This window comes from Odocoileus virginianus, chromosome 15 (assembly GCF_023699985.2).
Source record: "Odocoileus virginianus isolate 20LAN1187 ecotype Illinois chromosome 15, Ovbor_1.2, whole genome shotgun sequence".
NCBI lineage: Eukaryota > Metazoa > Chordata > Mammalia > Artiodactyla > Cervidae > Odocoileus > Odocoileus virginianus.
The window spans coordinates 50,288,738-50,300,900 of NC_069688.1; the positions used below are offsets into that span (position 1 = coordinate 50,288,738).

The 12,163-nt window shown below is 33.3% G+C and overlaps 1 protein-coding gene across 11 annotated transcripts in view; it reads right to left on the minus strand.

Annotated features, from left to right (window-relative positions):
* The window catches only part of VPS13B (vacuolar protein sorting 13 homolog B), a 780,541-nt gene that overhangs the window by 425,720 nt on the left and 342,658 nt on the right, over positions 1 to 12,163 (minus strand). For all 11 annotated transcript variants that reach the window (XM_070477337.1, XM_070477338.1, XM_020914637.2 and 8 more), the window contains one exon: positions 1,263 to 1,497. In XM_070477337.1, the coding sequence (XP_070333438.1) occupies positions 1,263 to 1,497 (235 nt within the window). The remainder of the gene's footprint in view (positions 1 to 1,262; positions 1,498 to 12,163) is intronic.

A 12,163-nucleotide genomic window follows, 5' to 3' on the forward strand; every position in this document is an offset into this window, starting at 1 on the left:
ACAAAAATCAAGGTACAAATCAATTTTTAAAAAATCATTCCACAATATAAAAAAAATCATTCCAGAGTTAATTTTTTTTTTAAAAAGAGGATGCACTCCCCAGGTCACTTTATGAGGCTAGCATATAACACCTATTGTGATAATAAGGAATTTCCTGTGACCAAAAATGAATAGCAAATAACAGTTATCCCAATATGCTAGTGAAAGAATCAAGACAAAGAGCACTTTAGAAGAATTCTTAAGTTCCTTCTAACTTCTAGAATTCTATGATTTTATGATAATAGTATTCATGTCATTAAGTACCAACCTTAATTTCTGGATAAAATCATGCTTACATAAACCTAACAAAACTATATTTCAATGGAAATCACAACAGAGAAAGGGAGACAGAAATCAACATTAAGTCAAAGTAAAAAAATTGAAGACTTTACTAACTTTTCAGTAACAGTATGTGTGGTAATCTGAACGATATCAGGATTCAGACACTTACATCCTAATAATATGAACAAGGTGTTGACCTATTTAGCACTGTCAAAAATTTGAGGCTTGTTATTAAAATATAGATTCACAGTATTGGCTTTGTGACTCAAAACTTTTCCAGGTTCACATAGTTTGAAATGAATGCATCCAAGTTCAAAAGGGTATGAACCTGCAACTGAAAACACTCCAACATCAGAAATCAAGTATTTATTAAAGAAAGAGTCATGGCTCCAATCATCACACAATTATCTACTTTATTTAAATAAATGAGTGATCTAGAAATATATCAAGCTTGATATAAATGGTGTAAATCATAAATACATAAATGATTTATGTATTTATGATACATCTATTTGTAAGTCAAGTGGCTTAAATTAAAATCAACCTACTTATAATTCTTAGTTCAGCTTAATGCAAACATCCAAAACCAACTTTCTTCTCAAGTTAATTTTATCTGTGCTTAGCATTTCAGTGATTATACTGTATGCCATATAATTTTTGGCAGACAGTCTCTGTCTATATATATATGTATGTTGTCTTCATCTATAGATAATAAAAGGTGTGGCTATGAATACACAACATCACTTAGTTCATTTACTTTGTACATCTGTCATTTTAGAACTACTTTGTATATCACTTAGTTCATTTCCATTAAGTTTTTTCAATGAGAAGACTGATTTAGAGATGCACTGGCATAATTTAAAAAAGAAAAAAAATGGTTAAAACTAAAAATATCAGTATAAAATATATAACCATAGGAAGACTTTAACATAAAAATGTACCTTCTTCAAGGATGGGTCGTGGGATGACAAACGGAATCTCCTGGAGAGGGTCCATATACTTGTGGCCAGCACTAACAATCTTTATTTGAGGCAAACAGAGGACAAGCGTTCCTGGCATGCTGGTTTGTCCATGGTACCAACTTCTTACTGTTCCAGGAATGTCACCAGATACAATTGTACTAGGAGAAGGCAAACTATCATTTGGGATAAACACACAACAAGACTGTATTTCAAGCTAGAAAAGAAAAACAGAATCAGAATATTTGGATCAGATTAAATTTGAAAATAAACAAATCTCAATCACCTAATATCTTTAACAGAATACACAGGCAAGCCCAAAAAAGAAAATGTCCCATACTTTTGTCTTTATGAGCTTATTTTACTAAAGAATACAACAAACACTGGAAAAGGTATTGTTTCTTGCTATAAATATGATCAAAAGAGCACAGCGACATGAAATGAAAACATAGCTGCTTTTCCACAGTTTCTTTTCCAAGAAACATGATTGAGTTAGAAAATGTGCTGGCAAAAAAAAGTGAGAAAATCCTCCTTTTTTTGCAGTTCATTACGTTTTGTTAACACCAGCTAAGGCCTTAGAGCTGACTAGCGTTTTATTGCTCTTACTTTAAAACATAAAAAAACCACAAACGTCTACTTCTATGTGAATTTGTCCCTTTGTCTTTTATTTTACAGACAGAAATTTAAGAAAAAATACTTAAAATGCTCAGATTCTATCTCTAGATAAACATTAAAGAGATAATGTTAATGTTAATGTTAAACTAACACGTTAATAACATATAGTAATGAAGAAATTTCAGGAGACTTAAAAATCAGAGCGCAAGTCCTTAATTTTATCATACATTGATTTATTACCTAAATTGTGATTTCATGTGAAATATTTACGCTTCATTATCCCCAGTGTACTTACTTAGATTGCCAGCCCATAGCAGAGTTAAAGTAAGACTAAGCAAGACCAAATAAAAAACTGAATACATCATGAGTACTTAATTCAAAAGCTATGTTTAAGTTAAAGCCTATTAGTCTAAGCTGACTCTATTACAAGGTAATATTCTGTACCTGGCTAGTAGACTGCCCAAACTGCCTAGCATACTTGAATTAGTTTTAGTAAAATACAAAATATAACCTGCTAATTTTTTATAAAATAATTGGCATACAAAGCTATTACCTGAATTTATTATCTAATAAAAACCAAAATGTTCGCTTGATAAAAGTTTAGGTAGTCTAGCAAGTTAAAATAACAAAGAAACCATATTTTACAAAAGATAACTAAGATTACAGTCATATATGTACTCTTGGAGTTAATATATTCCTTAGTGAGAGCATGGTATGTAACAGGTCTGGAATTCCTTGATATGCTAAATAATTTGCCAGTCTTATAAGTGCACTTACTCATTTTTCCTTCAGTATTTCTGTGCATGGATAAACCAATGAATTCAGTGAAGAAAAATATAAGTAAAAATTTACAAAAATAAGTACACTGGTTCATACCAGTATGAAAATTTTTAGTTCTAGAATTTAACCTTGTAGATTAGATGATTTAAAAATGCATATGTTAAGTAGTTCATCACTGACTTAAGATCACAACATTTCTAACTTCTGAAATAGAAGTGCATACTGTCTCAAATATGTTACATTTTGTTTCAGATATCTAACATAATTCAGTAGTGATGCTAAACTGCACAAGTTAGAGTGGCTCACTGACAGCATATCCTCCTGTATTAACTATGGTTATAAGCTCAAATAATGACGGGTCAGTATTTAACATTTTACTTTAGATACTGATGCTATGTTGACAAATGCTGTCAACAGTGTGAGGTAATTAGTTTAATATGTCACTGTACACAAATTTATACATAGATGTCTTGAGAAACAAATTTAAATTGTGCCAAAATTTCTATCATCACAATATATTCTAAGTTTCTACTAATTCAGAAATAAATTAATCAAATCAAAACAACCTGAGCAATACAAACAAAATCAACAGTATATTAACCTGATACACATAACAACATCAAAAAATAAACTTTCCAAAAAATGATGTATGTTGCAGGGATTCTTTTAATGATAAGAACTAAAACATATAATCCAAATTGCTCAAACTTGTTATAATGTTACATCTATTATATATACAAAAGCTAACACATAAATCTTTTTACACTTTTAAAATAACTGTTAAACTATATGTCTAAAATTTTAGTTTTAATGTAAAATGTTGAATGATTTATGTAAGTGAATATAAATCTGCAGCAGTAAATTTTGCATTAATGTAAGGATCTGACAATCCAAGGGAAAGAAAATGAAGTAATCTGCCAGTAAGAAGTCCTCAAACCGGGGGTCAGATCATGTTCATGGAAACCATCTGGTTGGGACCCTCTGAGCCACACCAAACACAAATGATCTTTTAAAAAAATATCCTATTCATTAATGCATCACAGCTGCACTGAGTGTTACTTCATTTTTCCATGGCAACATCCTTTCTGTTTCAAGGATCTTATTTCAGTTTTGGTAGCAACATGTTCTTTTGCCAATATTGAACACATTCATGTGCTAAAGTGAAGGGATTATTACAAATTCTTGAAGTAGAACCACCTCTTATTTTGATTCCTATTAGGTCAAGGGCTACATAGCTAAGTATCATATCCTGAGGATAAACCACTAAGTAGAAATTATTTGGTATTATTTCAATAACTGAAATGATAATCATGCAATTTTTCTGAAGTTCCAAGTTCTGTTTTTTCCTGAAATTTCAAGTGCTGCTTAAAAAGATATATGCCATTGTGTACCCCCCATCCTCTAAAAGTAGTTTGGTAACCTTTGATTTTTCTTATTTGTGCACTCTACAACTGTGATCACAACTCAGTTAAAAAGAAGAAACTAAGACAGGATTCATTTATGTATTAACCTAATAAGCATTTTAATTAGCAAACTGTCCATCATATACCACTAACTTTATATAAATGCTTTACAATGTTATACCATATTTTCTGCCCTTTAAAATAATGCTATTTCCCAAATGTTTTCCTTTCTTCAAAACTTGAAAATCTAGTGATAATTGTATTTAGAAAATTTATACGGAATAAAATGTTCTCTGTATGAATGTATTTACTCCTCAGGACACAGTTTCAAATAAAAAATAAGAATGAAGAAACAATGCACTTTGTATTTTCATTCACTTTTTCTTTCTTTTATTCATGCCTTCTTTAACAGTCACTATTAACTGAGCTCAAAGTCAGGGCTACAGAGAAAGGACATAGTTCCAGCATTTAAGAAACTTGAAACAAGAGGATTTTTAAATAGTAATAGCCTTACACAATTTTCACTAGAGCATACAATCTATAATGTCAGATACTGTGCCTATTCTGTTCACGCTACAGTCTCAGTACACAGTACTGTACCTAGTATGAAAGAGGTACTAAATAATTGTTAAAGAAAGGAACACAATTATTTTTATTAGCACCAGATAATGATGTTAATTAAAAGTTGTTTAATGCATGTTGTTCATCATTTCATTTCACAGACACTTAGTAGAGTGATTAATAAAACTGAGTTGTCAGCCAGATGGGTTCAACTCTAACTGTGGAACCTTTGACAAGCTATTTAATCTTTTCATGACTTCAGCTTCCTTATCTATAAATGGCGGAAAATCAGCTTTGAAATAAAGGTTAACATATTAACTGTCACCAAAATGTTTGCTAAATAAAGTCAATGAACATACACTAAATATCTACTGTATGCCATATCTATATATTAATTCTCAAGGATTTGTAAAAGACGCTCACAATCCTTCTATTTTAAAATGCTACTGGCTTATGGTTTACCTATTTATGCATATAAAGGCTACCAAAATAAGTAGTATTATATTTGCACTATGCAACATAAATAAACTATTGCCCAAACCATTACCTATTCTATAAATTCATAATATATTATGAACATATTTGGAATATCCTCCTATTTAGTACAAATTTAAATATACACAGTTCAGGACACTAGCTAAAGACCTCAAAAGTGCACCTTGGTTATCTTCTTTTCCACAGTGAAATGTTATAAATCTCCATACTTTTCTCAAAAATACCTGTCAAGGGAAGACAAGAAAAAAATTCCTAGACTGTAATAAGGACTTCCTCTTTTTAACAAACTATCACGCACCTGATGTCACTTTCTCAATGTCTATAAATAAAACTATAGCCTTCTACACAAAATTTTAAGCATTAAATGTAATTGATTACTATTAACATTAATGTGACTGACAACCGGTATGTCTAATATCCACTCTTACTTAATCCTGCAGATAAGCCAGGAAGTTCACTGGACTTGAGAACATTAGATGTATCATGTGGCATGATTATTACATCTCTTGTTATACATATATAACTTTCTGAGAGAAAAAAATTCAATTGTTCTAGCTTATCTGACTTTGACACTCATACCAAAACTCTCTCAGAATGTGGGAAGTTGTCTCCTAACAGGAATAAAAGATTATTAGCAAAAGAAGGAGCTCAGGATCTTTCAAATGGAAAATAAAGTGTCCATAACACTATGCTGTTCATTGTCAGAAACTAGCCAAAACACCCAGGAAATGCCATAGGACGCAACACAGCCTTCAATGTAAAAGTCAAGAAGACTGATTTTGGCAAAAACCAGGGTAATGTTCTCCTTCATTAGTGAATCGTAGGCCAGAGTACTTCTATTTTGTCAGCCGCATGCCATTGCCAATTATGTCGTTCTGGAACAAAAACATAACAGAAACTTTGCTGATGAGTGAACAGAGGAAAACTACAAAAAACAATGAGTTTATGCTAATCTATGGTGAAAAGGCCTTCCAATCCAAGTTCATTTTAAAAACTGCTCAAGACTACATTTAGTACTATAAAACACCCCAATTAAAATGAAGTATGAAATTCTTTTTCCCACTGAAAAATAAATAGGTTATCACAAATACTGTTGATGTCTTAATGCAACATACATCTTTCTAAAATAATAAAGTACATGAACTTAGCAAATACCAACTTTGGCTCCAAAATCAACTTTCCAGAAACTCTGATTCCAAGCACATTTACTTGTTCAAACTTCCATTAAAAGAATAATCCTTTGATGACTTTAAGTTATGGTGTTTTGTTTAATCTGATGACAACTTCAGGGTTTTCTCTTTTATATTTGGCTCATAAAACGTCTTGGAGAGTGGACACAACTCTTTTAAAAACTCAATTTTAAGGCCTAGATTTTGATAACTGAATCAGAATCTACTTTTATTCTGAAGTTTTTCAGAATATACAAGCAGTTGAAAATGTCTAAGTATATGGTATGTATAAGACAGGACTGGGACTAGGAGTGAGGTAAGAAAGGTGCCTTGATCATTTTCAAAATAATTTATACAAACGCAAATCATTTAGTACTCCTTTAATTAAATGTTAATTTATACACAAAAAGCTTAGTCAAGAAGGAAGATCAGACTAAACTGTACACTTAAATATGGTTAAGAAGGTAAATGTTATATGTGTATTTAGCCAAAATCAAAAACAACACAAGAAAGAAAAAAAGAGAATCATCAGTATCTTTACTTGTAATTAATCCAGAATGACATACCAGATTAAGTTCATTGTCTGTAAAGCTAATGAAGGCACTGCATCATTACAAAACAAGCCAAAGAACTAACAGAATCATATAAGAACATAAGAATAGTGCATACCTTAAACATCACTTAATATTGCAAAGTGAAGCCCATAGCTGACATTAAGAATCTGATACTGTTGACAATGGCTCCTTGGACTCTCTCGCCTTTCCTCCAACATTTCTGATCTTTTGTTTAGGGTTTTCTTCAAGGAGACTTTCTCTTCTACTGACTACTTTAGAAATGGTATTCACTTGGCCCATTGCTCTTTCAACTTAACACACTTTTTTGAATTTTCCTAGTTTTAACCATCTGTAGATGATTTCTAAAATTATATTTATATGGTGCACCTCTTCCTTAAACTCAATTATGAATATTCAGCATAAGAGATAACGATATCTCATACACATTTCAAATAAACATGTAAAGTCAAACTCTCAATTTGCCACTAACCCCGAAAGGATGCTGCTCCTATCATATAATCGCATCGCTATCTACCCAAAGCAGAACCTGGAACACCAATTAGACTCCCTCCTTTTATTCCCCAAATGCATAAGTCACTGGTTCCTGGTGATTTTTACCTTAAGTCTCTCAGGGTTTGCTGTCTAACTTTTCTTATTGCCTAGTGTTTTGAAACTACTGTTCAATATAATTTGCCCATTTCTTTTTGGTTGTCTTAAGCTGCAAAATAAATCCAGTTCCTGTAACTTCATCCTGGGAAGAGGAGTATGTTTTCCAGAATATCTTACATTATGGAGCATGCATGTATCTACTTTTTGTCATTCACTCGCCCAGTCTTGGATGACGCTTTTCGACCCCATGGACTGCAACACACCAGGCCTCCCTGTCCCTCACCATCTCCCAAAACTCACCCAAGTTCATGTCAATGTATCTACTTAATGGCTTACAAATACTATAAAGATTTCTTACACTTGGAATTTTAACTGGAAGATTTTCTTAGAGCCATCAAATAATCAAGTAACCCTAATACTATCTTTGTTAGCCCGCATTACAATGACTTCTCAAAATGGGATCAAAAAAGGATACACTAAACTAGACCACTTTTCTATAGAACCTGAATCACTAGACATGACCTACTCTTTGTGAACCCATAGACCATAGCGTGCGAGGCTCCCCTGTCCACAGAATTCTCTAGGCACGAATACTGGAGTGGGTTGCCATTCCCTTCTCCAGGGTATCTTCCCAACCCAGGGATGAACCCGGGTCTCCTGCACTGCAGGCAGATTCTTTACTATCTGAGCCACCAGAGAAGCCACCAGTTTTCTAGTGGAATGGATAAAAGAGAATGAGGTTCTGTTAATACAATTACTTATATCATCATGAAATAATATTTAGGACCAAATTAAACTTCAAACAGTGATACATTTTTATCACTATTATAATATGGAGAATGCTATTATGTCATCTAATTCTAAAAATCAATAAATATTAATCTGAGATAGTATCCAAGTTCATCACAAACCTGGCAGAGCATGCCCTAGATATCCTTTCAATACATGACATTTACCTTGATAACTCCATGTCTCTTTCGGATGGCAAGAGTTTTATAAGGGATCTGTCTAAGAAACACTCCCCACAAGATGCTCCAATACAATGGATATTTGTGTTTTTCCTGCTAGACCAAGAGAACTACTGTATTTCTTCTGTCTACTCAGTATCTACCATAATATATAATAAAATTGAGTGCTGAATGTGATAATGAATGAAAGAATAATAAATGGAGGGAAAGAGAACATTCCATAATGTATTACTAGGCAACTATCTGTTGTCTTTTTTTAACTAGCTGTTTAAAAAAAAAAAAAAAAACAAGTTTATACTGGGGTACTAAAATGTTAACATGCCTCTGAATGTTAAATAAATACTTATATGCAACAGGAAATTTTTAGGAATACAATGTTTATCAGAAACTATGTATGTACTTTTTGTAACTATGTACTTTTTTTCTCAAAAAGTAAAGGAGGACATATTAAAGAGCAATAGGGCCTTGGAGCCAATCCTCAAATTATATTACACCTCTTTTTCAACTCTAGTGCCATTTCTGAAAAAAGTACAAAATAACTAATTTTAAAAAGAAACCTGCTACAGTCCCACTACATTAAGTTTTATTTACATACAAACATATTGCATATGTATATTTCATACATATGAAATGATTACTATATAAGCTTATTTTGGTATCAAAGCATTTTCACTAGAATAGAAAAAGAAAACTGAGCAAAAAAAGAAAGGAGTTGTGTTGCCAGGAAGAGAAAGTTGTAGGTAAGAGTCAAAATGGAACGAATTTTTTATATTAGGATAGACATCAAAAGTTAAGAGAAATTAGTATCAAAATGAGAAATTAATATTAAAGACACTTTAAACAAAAATCCCATGTTTTTGGAAATTAAGTGTCCAATTTTAAGTGATGGGTGTACCTAAGAAGACATAGCAAGGAGAATTAGAAAATATGTCATAATAGAAATGAAAAGATAATTTATCAGAATTTGTTGCATGCAGCTGAAGTTGCTTGATGCAATTAAACACAATATGGAGTTTTGAATAAGGTATGAAAACAAATAAAATGGACACCAGCCCAAAATTTTATGAAGTTTTAATAAAATCTGTACTTTACTTAATAATACTGTATCTTTCTTCTCTACTCAAACTACTGAACAGTTGCACTCATCTCACACACTATTAAAGTAATGCTTAAAATTCTCCAAGCCAGGCTTCAGCAACACGTGAACCGTGAACTTCCAGATGTTCAAGCTGGTTTTAGAAAAGGCAGAGGAACCAGAGATCAAATTGCCAACATCCGTTGGATCATCGAAAAAGCAAGAGAGTTCTAGAAAAACATCTATTTCTGCTTTATTGACTATGCCAAAGCCTTTGACTGTGTGGATAACCACAAACTGTGGAAAATTCTGAAAGAGATGGGAATACCAGACCACCTGACCTGCCTCTTGAGAAACCTGTATGCAGGTCAGGAAGCAACAGTTAGAACTGAACAGACTGGTTCCAAATAGGAAAAGGAGTACGTCAAGGCTGTATACTGTCACCCTGCTTATTTAACCTCTATGCAGAGTACATCATGAGAAACACTAAGCTGGAGGAACCACGAGCTGGAACCAAGATTGCTGGGAGAAATATCAATAACCTCAGATATTCAGATGACACCACCCTTATGGTAGAAAGTGAAGAACAACTAAAGAGCCTCTTGATGAAAGTGAAAGAGAAGACTGAAAAAGTTGGCTTAAAGCTCAACATTCAGAAAACTAAGATCATGGTATCTGGTCTCAATCCTAAAGAACTTAATCCTGAATGTTCATTGGAAGGACTGATGCTGAAGCTGAAGTCCCAATACTTTGGCCACCTGACGCAAAGAGCTGACTCACTGGAAAAGAGCCTAATGGGAAAGATTAAAGGCAAGAGGAGGAGGGCAAGACAGAGGATGCGATGGTGGATGGCTTCACTGACTCAATGGACAGGAGACTGAGCAAACTCCAAGGGACAGTGAAAGACAGGGAAGCCTGGCATGCTGCAGTCCATGGAGTCACAAAGAGCTGCATACAACTGAGCAACTCAACAACAAAATATACCATAGATTACTTTTTTCAGAAGATTACAAAATAACACATAACAAGATGATGGGTATTACTCATCAGAGAAAAAAACGCATATATTTTATTGGTCATTTAAATAGTAGAAATAATGTGTTAAATCAATCAGTAAAATTAGAGGAGCACAGAATGGTTACTAAGGCATTATATAGAAACAGAAGAAATAAAGAAAACTTCTTAGGTTTATTTTCTTGTGACCACAGACCAGAGTTAAGCTAAGAATACAGATTGACGTTGACCAACTTCAAAAAAAGAATAAAACTGAAAAAAAAAAAAAAGAAAGAATAAAATTGAGATACAACTGCCCAGGTATCACCCTCATTCCCATCAGCAACGTATCTCCCCTGAGATTAAAGATTTTATCGTAAGAAAAGCTGCATATAGTTAAGTGAATAAATATAGTCATCAGAAGCAAAACCACACCTAGTCTAGTTTGCTCTATCATGTGCAATGGTTAAATGTTTATACAAGGACTGGGTTATATACAATGGAAGAGAACATAAGGATACAGCCTTTTACTATAGACTAAAGAAAGTAACATTGACTATAAATATTCAGCAACATCTTAGGAGTACTGTCTATTTTCTGCTTCTATAATCAATCTCAATCAATGTAAGCGAAGTGAAGTCACTCAGTCGTGTCCGACTCTTAGCGACCCCATGGACTGTAGCCTACCAGGCTCCTCTGTCCATGGGATTTTCCAGGCAAGGGTACTGGAGTGGGGTGCCACTTCTTTTGCAATCCAGGGATTGAACCGCAGTGTCCTGCATTGTAGGCAGACACTTTACCATCTGAGTCACCAGGGAAGCCAATGTAAAGGCACTAAATATTTCCTGCATTCATGGAGTCTCACCTTCCTGTCTCATCTGATGCCATCAATGCATCAAAGGAACCACTAGAGAGGAAAAGAAGTCAGTCAACAAAAGGAGTTACTAGGATAATATTAATAACATAAGGCCTCATACTGGCAGAGGTTGTAGGACACAGCTGATACCTGTGGACAAAGTCATGTTTCCTGCAAGCTGAGAGTTAAAACAACAACAAAAGAATAACAAAACATACTTTCTCTTTCCCCCTCTTCTCATAATTTTATATAAGCATCACACTCAAAAAAGAGAGCCTGTAAAAGATTGACAAAACCCAGGTTACCAGCTGTTGTATTAAATAGTACTTTAAATATAGTAGACCCTAGAATAGCACTGACCCCTTGCAGAAGAAAATCCATATACAACTTTACAGTCTACCCTTTGTATTCACTGTTCTGAACCCATGGGTTTAACCAACCACAGATCACAACGTACTGAAGTATCAAAAAAAAAAAAAAAAAAAAAATTCATGTATAAATGGACCTGTACTATTCAAACCCATGCTATTTAGGGTCACCATGTGAGTTAATCATATTCACATACTGATACCAGGGAATTGGAGATGTTTTTAAATGTTATTATTTTCTAAAAAGTGATTTTAAAAGTTTTCATTATACTTATCAGAATGTATTATAGCTAGGCATAGATATTTGGATCACTTTTCTACACAGCATAACAAATTACCACAAACCTAGCAGCTAAGAACAGCACATACGTTATTATCTTGCAGTTTATGTGGGTGAAGCATCCTGGTATAATTTTGCACATCATCTACCTTGCTCT